At 36.6% G+C, this 26,861-nt stretch overlaps 1 protein-coding gene across 5 annotated transcripts in view; it reads right to left on the bottom strand.

Moving 5' to 3' along the window:
• Positions 1 to 26,861, bottom strand: part of TNPO1 (transportin 1) — an 88,079-nt gene that overhangs the window by 44,022 nt on the left and 17,196 nt on the right. For 3 of the 5 annotated variants that reach the window (XR_013966826.1, XM_080803635.1, XM_080803633.1), the window contains exons 1-3: positions 5,821 to 5,946; positions 5,574 to 5,687; positions 2,798 to 2,873 (exon numbers count right to left, since the gene is read on the bottom strand). Coding sequence is in view for 4 of the 5 variants with exons in the window: in XM_080803635.1 (XP_080659761.1) it covers positions 2,798 to 2,873; positions 5,574 to 5,678 (181 nt within the window). In the remaining variant the exon portion in view is untranslated. Of the gene's footprint in view, positions 1 to 2,797; positions 2,874 to 5,573; positions 5,688 to 5,820; positions 5,947 to 26,861 lie in introns of those variants that run through there. The other 2 variants (XM_080803634.1, XM_080803632.1) reach the window with 1 other exon arrangement.

The following is a 26,861-nucleotide window of genomic DNA, read 5'->3' on the forward strand; positions in this document are numbered from 1 at the left end:
AAACAGAAACAGTTCTAAATTCTCTTTCAAGTTTAAAACTGCCATAAAATAACTGAATAGCCAGATTTTTAACTTCTTCAAGCAATAATCCTTTTGTCTAAATTAGCCCTTAGTAATTCGGTCATATAATTTTATCTTAAATGGCATGTGTTTGTTTATAAGAAAATAGTCATTACTGTTTTTTACAATAAATGCTGTAAGATGAAGAGTTCTAGTAAGTCACAATACAAAGCAGAAATGGTTTAAAATTAAAAAGTATTTTATATTAAAATATTTACTTAAGGTAAAACATGTTCCGTCCTAAATCCAGAGCCACCAATCAACCATTTACTTAAAAAAAAAAAAAAAAGAGTTAAGGCTTTACTTTGTTGGACCTCAATTTGCTGTTAGATAAGCTTATCTCTGAAGTCTCTTCCAGACCTAAATTTTACTCCATAATTCAGTGTAAACAAATTCACAAGAGAATGGTGGACAGATTACTAAGTAAGCATTTCCATTTAAAGATGTTATTTACGTTCCTTCACTAATATGATGACCCCAATGCCAGTTTTGTTTAAAATAAAAAACCAGACATAGTAAACTTGTGTTCCAAATAAGACGCAAGAATATTATGTTATACAGATGTTGAGCTCCTATGTCCTTTGAGAAATGGTGACTAATGAAATGAAGGTAGTCACCCATCCTCTCTTGCTTTTTGAATTCTGTGATTCCTTTTAAAAATACTTATTCTTGGGGCGCCTGGGTGGCTCAGTGGGTCAAAGCCTCTGCCTTCAGCTCAGGTCATGATCCCAGGGTCCTGGGATCGAGCCCCGCATCGGCTCTCTGCTCAGCGGGGAGCCTGCTCCCCCCGCCCCCCTCTGTCTGCCTCTCTGCCTACTTGTGATCTCTGTCTGTCAAATAAATAAATAAAATCTTAAAAAATATATATATAAATATAAAAAATAAAAATACTTATTCTTACATCCCCAAAACTTCAAGAAAGAGTATGATATTCTAACAATCTCTAATATTTGGAATTTATGGTGTGCACACAACATGACAGAGTAGATGGCCTGGTGAAAATAAGTTTAAAAATTTTCAATAGAACAATTTTAGAAAAATTCATTTACTAAATATTAAAGTTCTTTAAAAAAAAGAGTAACACTAATTTGATTATTATTTATTATGTAGGAAAAATAAAATTTCTATATTAAAAAAGTATTAAGTATATTTAAAAAACTAAGAATATTAATTGCTGAATTTAAATATATGCTGAAGGAATTCCTACTTTCTAAAAACCTAGATTTAGGAAAAGTTTTAATTTCCACTACATCCCTCAATCACAAATTAAAATCCTTCAAGTTAACCAGAATATTTAAAATTAATTAAAAACAAATCACTGTACTCTATAAATTATCAAAATCTTAATAAACGTAAGATCAATGAGGGGTGCCTCGGTGGCTCACTCAGTCGAGTGGCCAACACTTGATTTCAGCTCAGGTCATCATCTCCAGGTCCTAGAATTAAGCCTGGGTGGTCAGCAGGAAGGAAGTATGCCTAAGGATCCTCCCTGACCCTCTCCCTTTGCCCCTCCTCCCACTCATGCCAGTGGCTCTCTGTAAAATAAACGAATAAATCTTAAAAAAAAAATTAGTGAGATTTTACCACACATTAAGGCCATTAACCCCCTAGAGCTTCGGAGATGAACCCTTACAAGCGGTTTGGCAGTCTAACATAGGCATTATATAGGTGAGAAAAAGCAAGAGAGGTGAAGCAGTGTCATTAAGGGACTTGCTTCCCAACTCCAAGTGCCCTTGGTTTTTTTTTTCTTTTTAACTAATTGCTCTGTGGTTTCTAAAACACTAATCGCTGAACAGCGTAAGATGTTTACATTTAGAGGCCAGTTACTCCATAGTATTTGAGTGCCTTTTGTGCATCTGACAATGTTTCAGGAAGGGAATCTTCAATAATCAAATGACTCTATGAAGAACACTCTCACTACAGTGTAAGTTCCATGAGGGCAGAGATTCTTATTTTGCTTACTTTTATTGCCCCTGAGCCTGGAAATGAAGTGGTGCTCAACAATATTTGTGAAATGAATAAAATTTACTGGGACACATGACCTGTATTAGAAACAATCAAATGACCACACCATTTAAAAAATAAAACTAGTTTAAAAATAAATAAATAAAACTAATTTTCAGGCTTTGAAGTGGCATAAAAATAATTTAAGACTATTGCAGAAGAACAGTTAATGAAAAAATTTCATTACACTGTTCAGTGTACTGTTAGAAGTTAAAAAAAATCACAAAAGTTTATGAAGAGAATGATCCCTATTATAGTTAAATTTTAAAATGTATATAACCATAGAAGACTGTAGAATTCATTAATCAAGAGTAATAATAATTCTCTCTGGGTGACACGACTAAGTTAATTCACATTTTGGTTATATGAACTTTCAATTTTTTTTTCTGTACCCACATAAACTTAGTTAATTAGTAAATCCTACATTCAATCTGTGTATTAAATCATTCTTTATGACATTCATGAATAAGAATTCAAGCAAAACACCAAAGCAGACTTTGAAACACCCTTTTCAGTCACAAAATATGAGAGAATTTATTATAAAACACCCAATTAACGACCTAATGCTTATTAAGCATCTAAATACTTAGACTCAAGTCTCTCCTCATTCCACATATGTAAAGTAGCGGTTACTACAAAATGCAAAACCTTTAAATTAAAGTTAACTCTCAGCCTATTTTAATAGGTCTCGAAGACCTTTCCAAGTAGTTTTATCAATAAAATCCTTACTTACCTTCAGATTTTAATTTTGTAAGAACAAAAATCAGGTAGTTGTTAAAATCTGGATATTGATTGAGTTGTTCCAGTTTCTAGAACAAACAGTAGTTAAGGAAACTTCTCAATGTAATCTAAGGAAAAAATTAAGCGTTTTAAATCTAAAATCAAGAATCCCTTTCATGGTATTTTCAATCCAGCATTTTTTTTCTCAAGAAGAATAAAGTTATCTTATTAAAACCATCAACCTCACCATGAGATTTCTTAAGTGCTTTATGACTGAAATATTAAACTTACTATTTCTTATCAATTATATTCATTACAACATAAGCCAACTTCCATCTTCAGAATGTTCAACATAGCAAAAAAACCTTTCAAAACAGAATTCTGGATTTATTTGAACTTTAAAAACCTTAATCAGAAGGGTATTTAGGTACAAAAATAATGACAAAAATGAAAAGCATTCCAAAGAAATAAAATCATTTAGAGAAATTAACTTTATAAAAGTGCTTTTACTAGACTCATTTTTCCAGAGTTAAAAAACTGACTATAAAATGCCACTCATACACAAGTCTACATATCAAGTCTTATTACATAAAGTCAGTATGAAATTACTGAATTGCAACAGTTCTAAAATTGTTCCCCCTCCCCAAGACTTACCATTTCTGGTGACTTAAATCTGCAGGTATTTCATTCTGTTGGCAGTCAACAGTAATGTAATGTTCTATTATATCTTTCTTCATGCCCTCTTAACCTCTAATACCCTTCTTAATAACACTCCTAATTGTGTTTTATTAGACAAATATTCAAAATGTTTTTACTGAGATCTCAATTTTTTAAAATTAATCCCATGGTACAAACTCTAGGTACATTGTATTAGCTATTTATTTCATACTAAAATACCCTCAATAGTTAGTGGTCAGAATTAACTAGCAAAAGATGTTCTCTAGAAAATTTCCAAAGTCTACTTTCCTCGACAAAGAAAAACCCAGTGGTTTCTTTCTTTAGTCAATGGCCAATATTAACAAGCTGATGTGCTAACTTTTCAAAAATACTTCCTGGTAAGATTTACTTTCTTACAACTTGTGCCATCTATCCATATCACTAGTAGTCTTGCAAAAGGTGCTAAAGCCTATACAGAAACAACAATAAAATAAATGCTTTCCTAAGGACACACAAAAGAACAAAGTCATTCATCATTAGGCACTCTGAAAATACAAAGCAATGTGTACTTTTAAATACGGTTCGCGCACTGAAATTTAATTTGTTCTTTATGCAGCAGGCATATCATGCTCCAGGCACACAGAATAAACTGTAAAATTGATTGTCAGCCCAAGCACAGTACCGGGCATATAAAAGATATTTAATAAATATGTACCAAAATAGAAAATAATGATATACAGTGCTATAGAAGAAATTACAAGGTGGTTATGGGCTTGGCTAACTTAAGAAATAACTGTGTCATACTATTACCTGTAATTCATTAAATATCTTGTCATTCCTACAGCCATGACAACAGAAATTAAGACTGGGCTACAGCAAGGTTTCAGATATTAGGTCCAACACACTCCAAAGCTACTACTCTTACCTTAGTACTAGCACCACATTATCCTCTCGGGTTTTAAATGAGCAGTATATTAAGAAGTTATGTACTTCCTCACCTATTTAAAGTTTTAACTTAGAGTAGCAATGCAGTACTTCGACTTCAACTTACTTACCAGAGTTTCTGTCCGAACTGTACATAATTTCACCTCAACAGCGTATTATATTCAAGTAAGCCCGAACTGCACTAAAGAGCTTACTTACCAAATTTTATAGTTCTGTTCACGACCAATAAAAATCAAATTGTCTCTGCAACAACAACAGACTTTTAAGTTTTTTTTAAAGAATTCTTTAGCCTCAAAGTAACAGGGATAAAAAGCTTATTTGTGACTAAGTGAATCTGTCTCCTTTATCGTATCCAAAAAGAGCTCTTTTATTTGTCCACCGTTCAGGGCACCACAGACAGCACACAGAGCACAGGTTTTGCTGCTGCTTTTAACCTTTTCGGGCTCTAAAACCGTAGCAATATGACTGCGACCCCAGCAAACTCGGTAAACACGGAGTAACTGAGCAGTCAGCCTTTGAGCCAAAAAGGCTATTTCCCTCAGGAGCCAAGAAACTTGCAACAGGTGTGAGCAAGAGCAGCCCCGGGGTGAGACCTGAGACCCCCCCACTTGTAGGTCCTCCAACACTTTGAGGCCAGTGGCCTCGAAGAAACCCCAAACCAATGCGGCGGCAGTTTAAACCCCGCGCCAGCTCCACCCCATTTCTGGCCCGACGCTTGGCCCGCGAGTCCCGTCTCGCACACAGCGCCCTCCACCCAGACTCTCGCTCGGACCGCCGCCCCTCAGCGGGGGACGCATTGTGTGGGGCCGGGGGTCCGCGCCGCACCCGGGGCGCCCGCCCGCGCCTCTCTCCACCCCGTGGGCAGGTCAGCAGTGGGCGGGCGGGGACGTGGCGGGCCGGCGGGCGCACATGTCGCGATCGCGGGCGGCGGCCGAGAGCCCCCGCCTCCCGCGGGCCGGAAGCCGGCGGCAGCGGCGGCACCCCGGACCCGGGCTTGAGGGCCGCGTGCGCGAGGCGCCGGGCAGGAGCTGCGGCGGCGGGCGGGCCTCTCCCCGCTGGCGGGCGGAGGGCGGAGGGATCCGGGGAGCGGGAGGAGGGGGAGGGGCGGCGGGAGCCACCCGGCCGCCGGGAGCGGGCCCCGCGCGGGGCGAGCTGCGCGGGCGGCGGCAAGGCCTCGGAAAGGATACTTGTTGCACGGTTCTCTGGATGGTGGTGTCTGGGGACTGGGACTCCTTCAGCAGCTGCAGGATTTGCTGAAGCCCTTGCTCGTCAGGTTTCCACTCATACTCCATCTTGGTTTGCTGCAAATAAAGCCAGACACAGGAAGAGACGGAGCAAATGTTACTCCCCGTGCACAGGCCCGAGGGCTTCCCGCGCCGAGCAACCCCCCTTTCCCCTCCAGAACGACCCCTTTGCTCCCCAGACGCCTCGGACCTGCTTGGGGTGCCCCGAAAGAAGTCTCGGACGGAGAAACCCGGGGGGAACTGATCCTAGCAGCTCGGCCGCCAACGTCTGCTGCTGCTGCCGCCGCGGCCGCCGAGCGCAAGGAGCCGACCAGACTGAGTCACCGCGAATTTGCAATCTGGCCCCTAGATCCGCTCACGGGAGCCCCCTGGGTCCTAGTGCCACGCAGTTTTCTCCAACCCAACCCAAATGGAGTTCTGTCCAGATTACTGATTTAACGACTCATCAGAAGTTGAATTCTTATCCAAACCCCTGCAAAACACCTCAAGAGATCTGATTTGGGGTATTAGTCATTTTAAATTAACATAGTGAATAATGAAGAGTAACTGGAATAGGGGGAAAAGCCTGATAATTCCTGACAACTCAACAATACTTAGAAAAAAAAGTTTACATTTCAATTTGACATATATAGCACTAATATTTGGTCTAAAATGTTAAAAATGTAACCACAATCCACACTTCGAGAAACACTAAATGTTGCACTGACATTTGCAGAACGTGACTGAAAAAACTGCATTCTTCATAAACTTCTGATCTCAAGTGAAATAAATTCCATCTGAAATAACCACATTTCACAACTAAGGACTTTGGGGTGAAGGAAAAACAAAAATAATGTAATTTTATAAGTGGAACGTGTTTAATTCCATTGAAGTGTTCTCACATACATTTTCTCATCTCATTCTTAAGCCAACCTGGGGAGGTATCAGCCCCAATGTGCCAACTACAGCTCAAAAATATCTGAGCAAATTACCATAGTTAATTAGTGAAGACTGGGCGAAGTATAGGTTTCTTAAGCTACTAAGAGTTGCATTTGCTACAATCAGTTGAAACTATATCAATGACACAGTTTCATTAAAACATGCTTAATCAAAAACAGAACTTGAGAATCAAGTATGAATTATTTGTAAAAATCCAACAATATGATGAAAGAATATTTCATATGGCTTTATTACCACATGATGGTTTGACAGATGAAATTAGTCCCTTCCTAGTAGGAGTCCCTTCCTAGCAGGGGTTAAAGTTACCTGACCTTACCGCATGTCTCTAGTTAGCATTGTTTTTCTTTCTTTCCTTTTTTCTTAAACCTTTCCTCTCTCCTTCACCCTTATTTTCTGGTTAATATCCTGTAGTGCGGCTTTGTTCACCACCTCCTACAGACTCCCTGAACTACCCAAAATGAAAATCCAAAACCAAAAATAATCTAGACATGATATCTGTTAATTGTGTAGTTTATTCCAGTCTTCATTCTGTGTGCTTATATGTACCTTATATTTCATAATAATGGGGTTGTCCTGTTTCTTGCCCACCTTATCATTATATTTACTCAAAGTGCTTTTTAAAAACATGATCATATTCCCTTGTATTGCTGTGACATAATTTTAATACACTTTGATATATATACAATCTATACAAGGCATATATATAGGCATACAACTAAATGGATTATTACAAACTGAAGATGCCTGTGTAACCAAAGCCCACATCAACATATAGATCATTACCAGTACCAAGGTTTCCACTGTACCCATTTCTCAGTCATCCAAAGTAATCCCTATTATTAATTTCTATCATTATAGATCTCTCCTTCCCTCTTACTCCAGAAACTTGTTAAAAATTACAAAAATTGGGGGCACCTGGGTGGCTCAGTGGGTTAAGCCTCTGCCTTCAGCTCAGGTCATGATCTCAGGGTCCTGGGATCAAGCCCCGCACCAGGATCTCTGCTCCGCAGGGAGCCTGCTTCCCCCTCTCTCTCTCCCTGCTGCTCTGCCTACTTGTGATCTCTCTGTCAATAAATAAAATCTTAAAAAAAAAATCTTAAAAAATTACAAAAATTATAACAAATCAAACAACATGGTTGTACACATAAAGTTAATCAATCCTACCTCTAAGCTTATGTCCGTGACAGAATCCATTTTAAGTTTGATATGAATCCTATTACACCTTTCTCTATTCTCTAACATACATATAGCTCTGGTTTTGTTTTGTTTTAAGATCATACTACGAATTATTAATGCTACAACTTTTAAACACATAATATACCATTCATTCCCGGCCAACATATAGATTTAACTCATTTTTTAATAGCTAAATATGGGTCTTTAGAATGGTAGAACATAATTTGTTCAACCACTTAACTGGCTTCCAGGATGCTTGCACTTTTTTTTTTTTTTAACCACAATAAGCAACACACACACAAAATAATCTTGCACTAATGTCTGTACACAATAGTGGCAACTCAATGGGATTATTAAACCAAAACTATGTGAACTTAAAAATTTCTAACAGTTATTACCACATTATTTTCTAAAAAGTTATGCAATTCACACTCACCAACAATATGAATGTCTCTCGTATCTTCACCAGCACATTCTTTTAATTTTTGTGAATCTAATGGGTGAAAATTTAATTTCTCCTGATACTGGGGTATGGGGACAGGGGGAGGTTAAGAGGAGGGAACCTAAAAATCTGAACTTTAGAGAGCTGGAGCTGCAACCATGCACCTCACACCAGTGTAGGTGACATTTGGATAGCCTACTTAACTCCTTAGCCACCCTTCTGAATAAAGGGAAGCTGGGGCCAGTAGCAGCCAGTCCAAAAGGCATCTTCATCACATCCATCCCGAGGATGAGTGCCTCATAATATCATTATCATGCTTCTGTCTTTATACCTGCATCAAAGTAAGTAGAGTCCTTTTTTTCCCTAAGTTTGTATTAAGAACATTTAATTTGATGATGGGATAGGTAGAACGAAGATAAACCATTCCCTTACACCTACACCTCAAGTTATTGGGAACAAAAGATTCTCAAAAATATGTGATTAACTGCTTGATGAGAGAGAGATCTCAAGTCATTTTGGACTTCTATGCCATATTTTTCTTATTGTGGTAAAATATATATGATATAAAATTTAGCATTTTTTAAAAAGATTTTTTAATTTATTCGTTTGACAGATAGAGATCACAAGCAGGCGGAGAGGCATGCAGAGAAAGAGAGAGGAGGAAGCAGGCTCCCCGCTGAGCAGAGAGCCCGATGTGGAGCTCATCCCAGGACCCTGGGATCATGACCTGAGCCCAAGGCAGAGGCTTTGACCCACTGAGCCACCCAGGCGCCCCTAAAATTTAGCATTTTAACCATTTTAAGCGTACAGTTTAAGGGCATTAAGTACATTCTCATTGTTGTGCAATCACAACCCCTATCTCCAGAACTTACCACATTTTAATAGCCATTAAAATTAGGAAGAATCTTCTGCTAGGGTGGCCAGAGGGATCACAAATCTAGATAACATCAGAAGAACTTAAAGCTAACCAAGGACACCAGATTTTGAGGCAGAACTCATTACTTAAATAGTAAACTACATCCATAATAAATAGAATATCAAGATTAACACTGGATGTTCTTAAAGTAATTATAATTCTTTATATATGCTGAAGACTATGATCTATGTGTTTCAAAAAAGGGAAGTAGTGCTTCAAATTTTTCTCTTTTAGAGTATGCAAATCATGCTGATTGAGCCATAGCATTCCACAGTGAACACCCCCAGCAACCAATGGCTCTTCATTAGTCAAGACAGTTATTTGAACTAGCTGGATAGAAGATGACACCAAAATAGAAAGTAGTCTGCTAAGTTACTATAAGATACCATTTGGGGCCTTCAGCAAATCAAAGACTCCCAAACCATTAAGAACTTGAAAGTACATAAAAATTTTGAATTTTGCCAGAGTTGAAAATCGTGCGAGGTAAAGACACTGGTTGAAAAAGTAAAAATAAATCTAGTTCCTTCCCTGATGGAGGGGCTGTAAAATATAGTTTAAAAAGCAGATGGGAGGTCTGGACTCAACCAACCTAAGTTTAAATCCTAGTTCTTCCACTTAGTAGCTGTGAAAACCTGGGCAAGTTAATTAATCTCATTGAGCTTCAGTTTCTTAACTATAAAATAAGACTGTATCAACTCTGTAGTAGAATTATACATACCTGCCAGGCATATGGTATGATTTGAAATATAGTAGTTTTTTTAAAGATTTATTTATTTCACAGAGAGAGAGAGAGAACGAGCAGTGGGAAGAGCAGAGGGATAGGGAAAAGCAGACTCCCCGTTCATCAGGGCGCCTGATATCATGACCAGAGCCTAAGGCAGATGCTTACCTGACTGAGCCACCCAGGTGCCCCTGAAATATAGGAGTTTTACTTGTCACATCATTGGTTTTCCATTGCCTGCAAGATAAAAATCTAACTTCTTTTTCACGGAGGAGGCCATTCATGATCTGGTCCATCATCTCTAGGAACAGCTTTCTCTCTTATGACTTAACCTCAAACTTTATGCTCCACCAATACCTCTTCAGATGAGCTATGCTCATCTATTCAATTTCTAATATTTACTGAGAGTCTTCCTTGGCACTATAATTGATACTGGATACTATTTTTCTTTCATGGTATTATTCCAGGACCTCCCCATAAGACTTACATGTTTTTTTCATTACAGATCTAAAGTTTATAGCTATTGCCATTTCGGAAACTATCATATTATATTATAATTATTTCCAGGTCTGTCTTTGGCAATAGATCATGTGTTCTTTGAGAGGGATTGTATCTTTTTGCCCTCTTTGCCTAGCAGAGTCTGATTCAATAAATATTTGCTGAATAAATACTATTGCTGTTGCAATTAATTCAACTGAATATTAAGCTGAGCAACTACCATGTGCTCAATGAGCAACAAAGATTCAAAGGTATGTAAAATACTGTTATTACCCCCACTAAACTCTGGCTTAATGAGAGAGACAGATGTGTGGTCTGTGAATGATATGAATAAGCGCAACAGGAAGAGAGAGGAACACAAATATATTTGGCCAGAAAAGAGAAAAATGCTTTACCCCCTCTTTGGTTCAGAGCTTTTTTTTTTCCCTTCTAATTTCAATTACATTCAAAAAAAAATATTTACTGAGGAGTCAGATGTTTCCACCTATATGGTGAATTACAAGAATGTGATAAATACTGCTGTCATTGACATAATTTCCCAAAATAGTGAACAACTCCAAAGAAAACAAGACATACTCTTCCTTCAATAGTACGGTAGTTTTATTCCTGGAAAACTCAACATTTAATTAAAATCCTGCAAAAAATTCCTTATGTATATGTAAAATTATATTAGGCTTTAGGCTGACATTGTTTTCATCTATGTGACCATCTAGTGGGATGGTCAAAAATCATTCGGGGCTTAAGATAATTCTTAATGGTGAACATCTAGAATCCCTCAGCCCCACCAACTAAATGCCAAGAGCACTTCATCAATTCTAAGACCCCCCTTTACCCCCACCCCAGAGAGCAGCACTATGGTAGGAGAACGACTATGGCAGAACAAGTACAAGGGCTGGGGGGACATTACACTTACCCCTTTAGGAAGTCAGAAAAGAATCTCCCTGAAGAAATGACTTTTTGCCTGAGACTCTTAACAGGAATTACCAAAAATGAAAGTGAGAGGCGGGCAGGGGCTAAGAGGACCTCACAGCCATGTTAAGGGTTAGCATACATACTAAGGCTAACAGAAAGCTTGTGAAAGGGGTTATAAACTAATAAAAGACACGATCAAATAAAAATATGGAAGAGAATTACTCTTCATAAGAAGTAGAAATGAGAAAGGAGAGGTTAACTTTCTGCTGTTCAGTATTACGTTAACTTTCACAATAAGCATAATATTTTCCTAACAAAAAATGATTTCTACATAAAACCCATCAAAGTGGGAAATCAGTGGAGGGCAGGAGCTGCAGGAGATCTAACTGTCCAATCTGAATTTAAAATGGAGTGCCAGGAGCCTGGGTGGCTCAGTGGGTTAAACAGCCCAACTCTAGATTTAGGTTCAGGCCATGATCTCAGGGTCATGGGATCGAGCCCCACTTTGTGCTCCACACTGAGCACGGGGAGCCTGCTTAATTAAGATTCTCTTTCCCTCTGCCTTTTCCCTTCCCCACTTTAGCTATCTCACTCTCTACAGATAGATAGATAAAATGGAGTTCCAATCTCAGAATTTGAGCCCCACGTTGGTTGCAGAGATTACTTAAGTAAATAAACTTTAAAATAAAAGAGTTCCAGTTTGTTAGGGGAAAGGCTGTCATCTTTCACACAGAGCCAGAATACTACCAAAATATCTGGTACTTATATATTAAAAGGATAAACACATATATGATTTTGTCAATAATACCAATAGCTTAAAAAATACCAACAGCTAATGTTTCTGAGAACCAGTCAGTGTCCTAAGCACTCATATATGCTAATTTAATCCTTAGAACTCTATGATGTATTAAAATCACCTGTATTTTGCAGAAAAGTAAATTGAGGCACCAAGAAGTTAAATTACTTGCTTTATTGTGTAAGGTTACTTATATAATAAACAAAGCCCTGATTCAAACCCATCTAATCTGGCTCCAGAGTCCAGTCTGTAAGCCTCTGATATACTGCCTTTCTAACAGAAACATCAATTTCTATAAACTGGTTAATCATAAATAAAACCATTTGTATTCTAAAGGAATAACATATACTTGATACCTTGGTCATGAGGTAAGAGAGAAAAGTAAAAATCATATTTCACTATTGTAAAATAAATAAAGCAATAAATAAAGCAGTATTTATATCAGGAACATATAATAAAATGGAATATTTCAATAGTGCTGAGTACACGAATTCAAGATATTCTAAATCTAATCTTTACAACAATGCTTTGTTGTAACTAGGTGGGTAAGTATTATCTTCATTTGACAAACAGATACAACACAATACAACTTAAGTCATTTGCTGAATGTGAATCAGATCTGTAGATTTCCAAAGTCAATTCTCTTAAACTGGCTTTGTACAAAAAGATGCTATGATGAACAAGGAAGAAAAAAAAATCCAGAGATATCCAAAGGGCTATGAGGAAAATAAAGATACCTAATAAAACTTTTATGAGAAATCAAATCAAAGTTCAGGTATGAAAGAAAAAAAGGCAAAGTCTAAAGGTAGCAGATTATTAATAACTTAAAAAATGAGGTGTTTTAATATCAAAGAATCAAAATGTCAACTGGCTTGTTAAATTATAGCTACCAGTGAAACTACAAAGTCCTTTAAGAGATTCTATAAAGTAATCAGTGATCAAGGCTCAAGAACGAAAAGGAGAAAAGCAAAACCCAACTGTACAGCCCAAGCTGTTTGAAAGGTGCTGGAACAGATTAAAGGGGAGGGACCATAGCATACAGCTTCTCTGATGTTATAAGGCGTGAGGCACGTAATAGGTTTTAAATCATCCCTGATTGATTGGAGTGAATGATCTAGCTCACCACTTGGAAGAATTATGCTAAAAGGCTAAAATTATAATCCTTAGGCACTACAATTTATTGTAATCTAAAAGCAAAAAAGATTAACAACAAAAAAGAAAATGGAAAACAGGTACTAAGGGAAATTTAAATAAATACATTCTTAGAGCGCTCTTTCAGGAAGACCATTAAAGATGACTAGACATATAACTCAAATACTTTACAAACACTAAAAAAAAAAGGAGTCTAGTATCAAAGTGAACAGGTGATAAGAAGGAAAACTTGATCTCAAAATCCAATCCAATCTACAACCAGGTACTTTCTAGATACTTCAGCTCATTTAATATTCACAACAGCAGTATGAGGTAGATATTAACTCCATTTTATATTAACTGAGGTTGAGAGAGGTTAAGTACTTGCCTGGCCAGTTTGTGGCAGATTGGGCATTCAAAACCAAATCTGTGTGATTTTAAAGTTTCAACTGTGCCTAGTAATAACAGCAACCCTGTTATCATTTATGGAGCACTTCTTATGTGCCAGTTATTACACTAAGTGCTTTAAATGCATGATCTCACTGAATTCCATGAATAGGGACTATTATCATTTCCATTTTCCAGAAAAGGAACAGGCTTAAGTCAAGTTAACGAATGCAGCTAAGGTCACAGAGGTCATAATGAACAAAGGTGGGACCTAAGCCCAGCCGTACCTGACTTCAGGGCCTGTCTACTGAACCATGCTGTTGTATTTTTCTCATTCTGCCACTTTCATGAACATCTGACTAACCATTAACTGAACTCTTGGGTAGACTTCTTGAGTAGACTTCTCTCTTCCTCTCTATTCCATACATAACCAAAAATTCAATAGCTCTACTGGTTAGTATCTACTTTCTTCAGGTCAGGTATGGTGACAGCACCTTGCTTTTCAGAGTTTAAACTTTTCTTTCCAGAGTTTACACTTTCCTTTTTTTTAAAGTTTTATTTATTTAAGCTGTCTCTATGCCCAATATGAGGCTCGTAATTGTGAGATTGGGTTACATACTCTTTGAAATGAGCTAGTCAGGGGCTCCAGAGAGTTTAAACTATTCATTTTTATTATTTATTTTTTTTAAATTTATGGACTAGTTTATTATAAAGCCACTATATCAAAATATCTTTAATAAGCAACTATTATCTTTACTTCACAGCCCAAGCACAAAAATTCCATTGGTTTAAAATGACTTTAGCAAAATGTGTTCATTACACAAAAATGTGTTCTTAAATTTTGTCTATACAGATCAGGAAACTATGGTTCTCCGTACTAAATCATGTCTATACATGAAATTTGGGTTAATTTTTTTAGTTGAAAATAGTTGGCAATTAATTGGTATAGTAAGGATATGCAAAATGTGCCCGTGGGGGTTGTTTATTAATATTGACCTTAAAAAAACTATATGGTTGATTTGCATATTTTGGTCTGATGTCCTTGTGAAGCTTTTTTTCTTTCTTTCAAAATGGTAAATTATTTATTTTTATAATTAATTTCAGAGATGGAGGTCAGTGATTCATCAGTCTTATATAATACCTGGTGCTCATTGTATCACATGCTCTCCTTAATTCCATCACCCAGTTACCCCATCCACCTTACCCCCTTTCCCTACAGTTCAGTTCGTTTCCTATGATTTAGAGTCTCTTATGGTTTGTCTCCCTAATTTCATCTTGTTTTATTTTTTCCTCTCTTCCCTGATGAACCTATTTTTTTAAATTCTACATATGAAAAAAAAAATTCTACATATGAATGAGTTTATATGATAATTATCTTTCTCTGATTGACTTAATCTGCTTAGTATAATATCCTCTAGTTCCGTCCAGGTCATTGCAAATGGCAAATTTCTTTTTTTGATGGCTGAGTAGTATTCCATTGTGTGTGTGTGTGTTCCACTGTGTGTGTATATATGCACATATATATACACACATCTATACACACACACACACACACACACACACACACACACACATCACAACACATCTTTTTTATCCATTCATCTGTCTGTGGACATCTGGGCTCTTTCCATAGTTCGGCTATTGTGAACACTGCTGCCATAAACATTGGGGTGCAGGTGCCCCTTCAGATCACTACACTTGTTATCTTTGGGGTAAACACCCAGTAGTGCAATTGCTGGGTCATACAGTAGCTCTATTTTCAACCTTTTGAGGAACCTCCATACTGTTTTCCAGAGTGGCCGTACCAGCTTGCATTCCCACCAACAGTGTAATGGGGTTCCGCTTTCTCTGCATCCTCGCAACATCTGTCCTATCCTAACTAGTTAATTTTAGGCATGCTGACCAGTGTGAGGTGGTATCTTGTGTGGTTTTGATTTTATTTCCCTGATGCCAAGTGATGTTAAGCACTTTTTCATGTGTCTGTTGGCCATTTGTAGATCTTCTTTGGAAGAATGTCTGTTCATGTCTTCTGCCCATTTCTTGATTGGATTATTCGGATTATTTGTTCTTTGGGTGTTGAGTTTGGTAACTTCTTTATAGATTTTGGATACTAGCCCTTTATCTGATATTTCATTTGCAAATATCTTCTCCCATCCTGTTGGTTGTCTTTTGGTTTTGCGGACTGTTTTTTTGCTGTGCAAAAGCTTGATGAAGTCCCAAGAGTTCATTTTTGCCTTTGTTTCGTTGCCTTTGGAGACATGTCTAGCAAGAAGTTATTGCGGTTGAGGTCGAAAGAGGTTGCTGCCTGTGTTTTCCTCTAAGATTTTGATGGATTCCTGCCTCGCATTTTGGTCTTTCATCCATTTTAAGTCTACTTCTGTTTATGGTGTAAGAAAACGGTCCAGTTTCATCCTTCTGCATGTGGCTGTCCAATATTCCCAATACCATTTGTTGAAGAGGCTGTCTTTTTTCCATTGGATATTCTTTCCCGCTTTGTTTAAGATTAGTTGACCATAGAGTTAAGGGTCCAATTCTGGGTTCTCTATTCTGTTCCATTGATCTATATGTCTGTTTTTTTGTGCCTGTACCATACTGTCTTGATGATTACAGCTTTGTAATACAGCTAATAAGTCCAGAATTGTGATGCCACCAGTTTTCTTTTTCAACACTCTTTTGGTTATTCAGGCTTTTTTCTGGTTCCATACAAATTTTAGGATTGTTTCTTCCTGCTCTGTGAAAAATGTTGATGGTATTTTGATAGGGATTATATTGAATATATAGATTGCTCTAGGTAGCATAAACATTTTAACATTTGTTCTTCCAATCCATGAGCATGGAACATTCTTCCATTTCTCTGTGTCTTCCTCAATTTCTTTTATGAGTGTTTTATAGTTTTCTGAGTACAGATCCTTTGTCTCTTTGGTTAGGCTAAGATTTCTAGGTATCTTATGGTTTTGGGTGCAACTGTAAATTGGATCGACTCTTTAATTTCTCTTTCTTCTGTCTCATTGTTAGTGGATAGAAATACAACTGATTTCTGTGCATTGATTTTATATTCCTGCCACTTTGCTGAATTCCTGTACGAGTTCTAGCAATTTTAAGGTGGAGTTTTTTGAGTTTTCCACATAGAGTATCATGTCATCTGCAAAGACTGAGAGTTTGACCTCTTTGCCAATTCAGACATCTTTTATTTTTGTTGTTATTGTTGTCTGATTGGTGAGGCTTGGACTTCTAGTATGATGTTGAACAACACTGGTGAGAGTGGACATCCCTGCCGTGTTCCTGATCTCAGGGGAAAAGCTTTCAGTCTTTCCCCACTGAAAATGATATTCGCTGTGGGCTTTTCGTAGATGGCTTTTATGGTATTGACATATATTCCCTCTATCCTTACACTGTGAAGAGTAAATTTTAATCAAGAAAGGATGCTATAAATTGCCAAATGCCTTTTCTGAATCTATCAAGAGAATCATATGGTTCTTGTCCTTTATTTTATTAATGTAATGTATCACATTGATTGATATGTGGATGTTGAGCCATCCTTGCAGCTCAGGGATAAATCCCACGTGGCTGTGATGAATAATCCTTTTAATGAGCTGTTGGATCCTACCGGCTAGTACCTGGGTGAGAATTTTTGGATCCATGTTCACCAGGGATACTGGTCTGTAATTCTCTTTTTTGTTGGGGTCTTTGTCTCATTTTTGGAACAAAGTAATGCTGGCCTCATAGAAAGAATTTGGAAGTTTTCCTTCCATTTCTGTTTTTTTTCTAAAACAGCTTCAGAAGAACAGGTATTAATTCTTCTTTAAATGTTTGTGGGCGCCTGGGTGGCTCAGTGGGTTAAAGCCTCTGCCTTCGGCTCAGGTTGTGATCTCGGAGTCCTAGTATCGAGCCCCGCATCGGGCTCTCTGCTCAGCAGGGAGCCTGCTTCCCTCTCTGCCTACTTGTGATCTCTGTCAGGTTAATAAATATAAATCTTTAAAAAAAAAATGTAAATGTTTGGTAGAATTCCCCTGGGAATTCCTGGGCTCTTGTTTGCTGGGAGATTTTTGGTTACTGCTTCAATTTCCTTGCTGGTTATGGGTCTGTTCAGGTTTTCTATTTCTTCCTGGGTCACTTTTGGTAGCTTATCCTTACGTATGTCTCTAGCAATGCATCCATTTCTTCCAGATTGCCTAATTTGTTGGCATATACTTGCTCATAATGTTCTTATAATTGTTTTTATTTTTTGGTGTTGGCTGTGACCTCTCCTCTTTCATTCATTTTAATTATTTGGGACCTTTCTCTCTTCTTTTTGGTAAATCTAGTCAGGGGCTTATCAATCCTATTAATTCTTTCAAAGAACCACCTCCTAGTTTCATTGATCTGTTGTGTTCTTTGGGTTTCTAGTTCATTGATTACTGCTCTAATTATTATTTCTCTTCTCCTGCTGGGTTTAGGCTTTCTTTACTGTTCTTTCTCCAGTTCTTTTCGGTGTAAGGTTAGGTTGTGTATTTGAGACCTTTTTCATTTCTTGAGAAAGGCTTGTATTGCTCTGTATTTCCCTCTCAGGACCACCTTTGCTGCATCCCAAAGATTTTGAACAATTGTGTTTTCATTTTCATTTATGTCCATGAATTTTTTAAATTCTTCTTTAATTTCCTGGTTGACCCACTCATTCTTTAGTAGGAGCTCTTTTGCTTCTTTGTATTTCCTAATTTCCTTCTTAATTTCCTCCTGTGACTGAGTTTCAGTTTCAAAGCAGTGGTCTGAAACTATGCAGGGAATGATCCTAATCTTTTGGTACTGGTTGAGACCTGATTTGTGACCCAGTATGTGATGTGGTCTGGAGAATGTTCGATGCGCACCTGAGAAGAATGTGTATTCTGTTGCTTTAGGATGGAATGTTCTGAATGTACCTGTGAAGTCCATCTAGTCCAGTGTATCATTCAAAGCCCCTATTTCCTTGTTGATCTTCTGCTTAGATGATCTGTACACTGCAGGGAGTGGGGGGTGTTAAACTCCCCTATTACTATTGTATTATCATTGTGTTTCTTTAATTTTGTTAATTGGCTTTTCCCACGTTAGAGGCAAAAATATTTACAATTGTTAGATCTGCTTGTTGGAAACACCCTTTAATTATGATATAGTGTCCTTCCTCATCTCTTATTACAGTCTTTGGTTTAAAATCTATTTTGTCTGATATAAGGATTGCCACCCCAGCTTTCTTTTGATGACTATTAGCATGATAAATGGTTTTCTATCCCCTCACTTTCAATCTGGAGGTGTCTCTGGTCTAAATGAATCTATTCCAGATAGCATACGCATGAGCCTTGCTTTTTTTTTTTTTTTTTTTTTTTAAGCAAATCTGATACCCTGTATCTTTAGATTGGGGCATTTAGCCCATTTACATTCAGTGTAACTACTGAAAAACATGAATTTAGGGCCACTGTATTATCTGTAAAATCACTGTTTCTGTATATTGTCTCTGTTCCTTTCTGGTCCAGGTTACTTTTGGGATCTCCCTTCACTTAAAGGATCCCTTTTAATATTTCTTGCAGGGCTGGTTTAGTGATCCCAAATTCTTTTAGCTTCTGTTTGTCCTACAAGCTTTTTATCTCTCCTTCTATTCTGAAGGACAGCCTAGTTTAAACTTTGTTATAAGACACTGTATGTGAGATTTGTGGTAACCATAGAGGAAAAATCTGATAGATTATGAAAAAGGAATTAAAGCATACCAATATAAAAAGTCATCAAATCACAAAGGAAGATAGCAAGATGGGAAGAAAGAAACAATCTACAAACCAGTCAAAAACCAATTATCTAAATGGCAACAATATGTCTTTACCTATCAATAATTACTTTAAATGTAAGTAGATTATATTCACTAATCAAAAGACAATGGGAGACTAGATTAAAAAACAAGATCCAACAATATGTTGCTTATGAGAGATTTACTTCAGTTTGAAGGACATACACAGACTGAGGTTGAAGAGATGGCAAAAGATGTTTCAAGTAAATGGTAACCAAAACAAAGCAGGCTAGCAATACTTATATTGGACAAAATAGACTTTAAACTAAAAATGGTCTAAACAGACAAAGAAGCTCATTACATTAATATAAAGAGGTCAATCTATTAAGAAGTTATATAATTACTGTATATATATGCACTCAACATCAAAGCACCTATATATAATGTAAATACAAACAGAACTAGAAAGAGAAATAAACAGCAATACAATAATAGCTGGGGACTATAACATCCCACTTTCAACAATGGATAGATCATCCAGACAGAAAATCAATAAGGAAGCAATAGATTTGAACAACACTATAAAACAAATGGACCTAACAAACGTTCCATCCAAAAGAGGCAGAATACATATTCTTCTCAAGCGCACACAGAAAACTTTCTATGACAGATCTTATGTTAGACAATGAAATGAAATATGTCTTAACAAATTCAAGACAGCAATTATATCAAGTATCTTTTCTGATCACAATGGTGAAACTAAAAATTAGGAATAGAAAGATGGAAAATTCACAAGTACATGGAAATTAAACAACACACTCCTGAACAACCAATGGATTAAAGAATAAAGCAAAAGAGAAATAAAAAAAATCTTAACACAAATGAAAAGGGAAATCCAACATTTCAAAAGTTATAGAATGCAGCAAACACAGTTTTGTGGTTTTTTTAAAGATTTTATTTATTTATTTGTGAGAGAGAGAGAGAGCATGAGCACAAGCAGGGCGAGCGGCAGGCAGAGGGAGAAGCAGCCTCCTCACTAAGCAAGAAGACTGATGCAGGAGTCGACCCCCAACCCTGGGATCTTGACCTGAGTCAAAGGCTTAACCGACTGAGCCACCCACGCATCCCAGCAAAAGCAGTTTTAAGAGGAAAGTTTATAGTCATAAGCACATACATATATCAAGAAAATACATCAAACAACTTTATACTTCAAGGGAGTAGAAAAAGAAAAACAAAGTAAGGCCAAAGTTAGAAAAAGGAAGGAAATAATAAAGATTAGAGCAGAGATCAATGGAATAGGGATTAAGGAAACAATAGAAAAGATCAACAAAACTATGAGTTGATTATTTGGAAAGATAAAATGGACAAACCCTTAACTAGACTAATGAAAAAAGGGAAAAACAAAATAAATAAAATTATAAAAGAAAAAGGAGCTATTATAACTGATACTACAGAAATACAAAGGATCACAAAAGATTACTATGAACAACTGCATACCAACAAATTGGACAAGCGAGAAGAAATGTATAAATTCCTAGAAACATCTAACTACCAAAATTGAATCATGAAGAAAAAAAATCTGAAGAGACTTAAAATAAGTAAGGAAAATGAATAAAGTTAAATCCCAATAAAGAAAAGCTTAGGACCAGATGGCTTCACTAGTGAATTCTACCAAACATTTAAAGAAAAATTAACATCAATTCTTCTTAAACTCTTACAAAAAATTGAAGAGAAGGGAACACTTCCGAACTCATTTTACAAAGCCAGCAATTCTCTGGTAGTGAAGTCACGTAAGGACACTAGAAGAAAACCATAGGTCATTATCTCTGATGAATATAGATGTAAACATTCTCAACAATTACTAGCACAATGAACTCAACAGCATATTAAAAAATCATACACCATGATCAAGTGGATTAATCCCTGTGATGCTAGGACAATTCAATAGACACAAATCAATCAATATGATATATCACATTAATAAAATAAAAGACAGAATATGATCACAAGAAATACAGAAAAGCATTTGACAATATTCAATTTCCATTCATGGTAATGCTCAACAAATTTGGTGTACAAGGAACATATCTCAACATAACAAAGATCATCTATGACAAAACTACATCTATGACAAAACTACATGTAAAATGACACGCAACAGTGAATGGTTGAAACCCTTTCCTCTAAAATCACGAACAAAATAAGGATGCCCATTCTTACCACTTCTATTCAACATAGTACTGGAAGTCCTAGCCAAAGCAATCAGGCAATAAAATAAAATAAAATACACCCAAATCAGAGTGGAAGAAGTAAAACCGTCTCTATTCACACAAAACATGATTTTACACATAGGAAATCTTAAAGACTCTATCAAAAACTAATAAATGAATTCAGGAAAGTTACAGGATACAAAATCAACATACAAAAGCCAGTTGCATTTCTATGCACTAACAATAAATTATCTGAAAAATAAGTAATTCCATTTACAACAATAAAAAGAATAAAATAAGGATGGGAAAGATCTGTACACTGAAAACTTTAAGACACTGAATAAAAGAAATTGAAGAAAACACAAGCTGGTCTTGGCAATGATTTCATGGGTATGACAGCATAAGCACAAGCACCAAAAGCAAAAATAAACTTTTGACTACATCAAACCAGCTTCCACATAGCAAAGGAGACCATCATCAAAACGAAAAGGTACCCTTCAGAATGGGAGAAAGTTTTGCAAACTGTTATCTGCTAAGGAGTTAACATCCAAAATATGTAAGAAAATCATACATCTTAATAGCAAAGAATCCAAACGATTTGATTAAAAAAAAAAAAAAAACTGGGCTAAGACCTGAATATACATGTTTTCCAAAGAAGATATTCAAATGGCGAAAAGGTACATGAAAAGATGCCCAACACCCTTAAAGCAAACCCAAACCAAAATAGCATAATACCTCAAACCTGTTAGAATGGCTATTATCAAAAAGAACAGAGATAACAAATGCTGGCAAGAATGTGGAGAAAATGGAACTCATTGATGGGAATGTAAACTGGTGCAGCCACTATGGAAAAACAGGATGGAGGTTCCTAAAAATTTAAAAATAGAACTACCATATGATCCAGCAATTCTACTTAAAATCACTATGTTGAAAAGATAACTAAGCCCTCATGTTGACTGCAGCATTACTTATAATAGCCAAGACATGGAAATAAATGTGTCCATCAACAGATATATGGATAAAGAAAATGTGATATGCAGTCAACCCTTGAACACCACTTTGGATATGAACTATATGGGTTCACTTAGGTGGCAAAATTTTTTTTGATATAAATACTATAAATGTATTTTCTTAGTAACACTTTCTCTAGCTCAGTTTAAGAATAAAGTATATAGAATATATACAAAATATGTTTTAATCAACTTTTTATGTTATTGGTAAGGCTTCTAGTGAACAGTAGGCAATGGGTAATTAACTTTGGGGGAAGTCAAAATTATATTTGGGGGAAGTCAAAATTATATGTGTATTTGTGACTGCACAGTGGTCAGTACCACTAACTTCCACGTTACTCAAAGTCAACTGTATATATATAATGGAATATTATTCACTATAAAAAAAAGGAAATCCTGCCATTTGTGACAATTTGGATAAAACTTTAGGGCATTATGCTAAGTGAAATAAATCAGAGAGAAAGACAAAAACTGTGGATCACCTATTTGAGAAATAAAAAGAACCCCAATCTCACAGAAACAGAGAGCAGACTGGTCTTGCCAGGGTAAAAGTGGAGAGGGGAAATGACTGAAGACAGTCAAAGGATACAAACTTCCAATTATAAGCTGATTAAGTTCTGGGATGTAATACAGCATGGTGACTATAGTTAACAATATTGTTTTTTATATATATACATATATACATATGTGTGTGTACATATGTATATTTACATTTGAAATATATATATATTTTAAAGTTGCTAAGAAAATAAATCTTAAAGGTTCTTACCAAAAAAATAATATAATAATTTAAAAAACTATAACCATGTGAGATGATGGACATGTTAACCTTACTGTGATAATCATTTCATTATATATACATATATCAAATCATTATGTTGTACATCTTAAACTTCCACAATGTCATATGTCAATTATATCTCAATAAAACTAAATTAAAAAAAAAATAAGTAGGTGGATAAGAAAGTTTTACTATTATTTCTCCTTCCTTCTCCCCCACCAAAAAAGACTTGGGTTTGGAATGGAAGCCTTCCTATTCTTGTTCCAAAGTTTCTTCTACTCTGAACTGTTCCTTTAATTCATGGTTCATAAGATATTTAAGTATAAAGAAGAGTAGCTTGTTTTTTTTTTTTTTTAAAGATTTTATTTATTTATTTGTCAGAGAGAGAGAGTACACACAAGCAGGCAGAGAGGCAGGCAGAGGCAGCGAGAGAAGCAGGTTCCCTGCCAAGCAAGGAGCCCGACGCGGGACTCGATCCCAGGACCCTGGGATCATGACCTGAGCTGAAGGCAGCGGCTTAACCAACTGAGCCACCCAGGCGTCCCAAGAGTAGCTTGTTTTAAAATAACATTTCTCTACACTGTTTGATTATGTGTGAACATGTATGCAAGACAGAGACGAATCTGTATGTACTCTAGCAAGACTATGATAGCTCTTGGTAAAATCCCGGTACTGAATGATTTAAAATACATCAGCACCAGGCAAGTTACTGATTATAGCTTACTATATTTAAGGAGTTGATAAAAATATTTAAGGAGTTGATAAAAAAGGGCTATGATGCAAATAGTCAAACATTTTTCTGTGTAACACATCTGAAATTATAAAGTCTATCAATACAAGGCATGAGCCAGTATTTTATTTTTTTTTAAGACTTTTATTTATTTATTTATTTGACAGACAGAGATCACAAGTAGGCAGAGAGGCAGGCAGAGAGAGAAGGAGGAGAAGCAGGCTCCCTTCTTCAGAGTCCCTGGCTCCCAGGACCTTGGGATCATGACCTGAGCCGAAGGTAGAGGCTTTAAACCACTGAGCCACTCAGGTGCCCCAGCATTTTAGAATCTATGTGTTTATAAAGTGAGATACTGTATATTGATAGAACTCTAAGTTGATAAGTTTTAGAAAAATTAGGACTACCATTACACATCATTTTGGTAACTAAAAGCGTACTGTGTCATTGTGGTTAGATTGCTCCTAAAGTTCTAAAGTGACAGGGCCCTAAGAATTTCTCATTCATGTCCATATTCTTGATTGTTATGGTGCAGTGAGTTGATTCACTATTTCACATTTTCAAGTGTAAACAGGAAAAGGAACATAGCACTATGCTCACTGGCAAGAGCTGAATTGGAAAAGGGTCAGAGTACCTTAGCCAATAAAATAGGAAGGTAATAAATAGTTAAGTGGTTAGTAGGCTGATCATCATTAGATTTTATCTAATCTTTCCTTTGTTCATTGAAATCTTTCTCACACTTAACAGAGGCACATATCATACTGTGGAAAGCAGAGACAGGAGAAACAATTTACGAAAGGAAATCAATTTTTGGAATTTTAGTTCCTAAACTGAGTACCGTTCTACACTATTTATTGTTGGTAAGCTAGAAGATAGAGTAAAGGAAGCATGGGTTCCAGAGTCCTACATACAGGAGTTCAAACCTCAGTCCTTCCCACTGTCTTTTTGAGAAAAGTAGCTTGACTTTCTAAGCGACAGTATAGTTTTCTGTGAAATGGGCTGAAGGGAAGATTAAATGAGAATGCAAAATGCTACAATGGTAGGTCCTTAATGTTCATTCATTCCCTTTGCACTTCAACTCCCACTAAAATTATCATTAAGACAGATTTACTGATGGCAGTTTGTACCATCAGATACCACTAAGAAGAAGGTGACATTATTATTTTTTTAAGATTTAATTTCAAGTAATCTTTATACCCATTATGGGGCTCAAACTCACAACCCTGAGATCAAGTGTCACATGTTCACTGATGAGCCAGCCAGGCACCCCAAAGATGAAATTATTTTTGTATGATAAAAGGATATTCAACAAAATAGGCTGTATGACTTCTCATTTAAACAGAAATATTGAAGGAATAATAAGAAGAACGAAGCATCAGAAATCAAATGTTGAATAATTAAATCAAATATGAATGTAATCAATCTATAAAAATTTTATGAGGGCAAAAATTTAGTTGAGTGAGGGTAGTCTTCACAGTATACAAAGAGATTGGAAAAGAATATCACAAAAAAAATTCCATAGAGGTGAAAAATTCCATTTTCCACAAATGGAAAAAAAATAGCAAGAAATAATGTAGGACAGATGTTACTATACAGCTAACCATTTAGAACCGAAAACAAAAGCATACATGTTGTGAGTATTCAAGTCTGTTTATCTCTTACTGTGACAAAGAGACAATGAGACTCTCAACCAAGACTGAGGAATAAAAAAATTAATGAATATAAAACCTAGAATGAAATATGAGATGGTAAGGAAATCTGAGGATACAAACACAATAACGCTAATCTACTATATATACTAACAAAGTGTTCAGCTTATAAGAATATACCCTTAAAACTGAATCTTGGCTTAAAAATCTTATTGCCCTCTTCCAAATAGAGATACTGAGTTATTAGCCAACTGAATATCACATACTTAGCACCATCCAACCCCTTCAGCCCATGAAACTGGAATTCATCAACTTTAACTGTACTCAGAAAGGTAATCATAACATCTCATCTTCAGGATGAAAACAACAGACCTCTATCTAATCCTTCTGTTTTATTTTTAAAGATTTTATTTGAGAGAGAGGGAGAGGGAGAAGACCCCCACCAAGCAGAGAGCCCATCTCTGGGCTCCATCCCATGACCCTGAGATCACGACCTGAGCCGAAGGCAGACACTCAACCAACTGAGCCACCCAGGTGCTCCCAATCCTTTAAAAAGGGGGTTGGAATCAAGACCTAGAAACATTACAAACGAATTTTAGGAAGAATCTGACTTCAACTTTTAAAATGAAGTTTTTTTGTTTTTTTTTTAAAGATTTATTTGTTTGACACAGAGAGAGAGAATACAAGAAGGCAGAGCGGCAGGCAGAGGGAGAGGGAGAAGCAGGCTCCCTGCTGAGCAGACAGCCAGATGCGGAGCTTGAACCCAGGACCCTGGGATCATGACCTGAGCTGAAGGCAGACGCTTAACCAACTGAGCCACCCAGGTGCTCCTAACATGAAGTTCTTAACCCCCTTCATTTTTTCATAGTATACCGATTTTCTGCTAGTTATCTACCAGTAAAACCAAAACCTTTCTCTAAAGGGAATTGGGTAGCCCTCAGCCCATGCCCAAGTGTTGGGTCTAATGGCAAAGTTGTGACTACATTTCCTAAATGTGACTGACTAAACAAAGACCAGGTACATGATGATGAATCCTGGCATAAAAGGATGAGCTAAATAAACTGGATTTCCTTTCTCATAAATACGAATATAAAGTACTAGGATCATTTACCACTTAACAGTTCTCAAAGAAGACACTAAAATGTTACGATGTGGTAGGCACAGGGCCATCATTAGACTGCACATGCAAGACAAATTACAAAGGGCGG

The sequence above is a fragment of the Martes martes genome (genome assembly GCF_963455335.1).
Source record: "Martes martes genome assembly, chromosome: 5".
Taxonomy (NCBI): Eukaryota; Metazoa; Chordata; class Mammalia; order Carnivora; family Mustelidae; genus Martes; species Martes martes.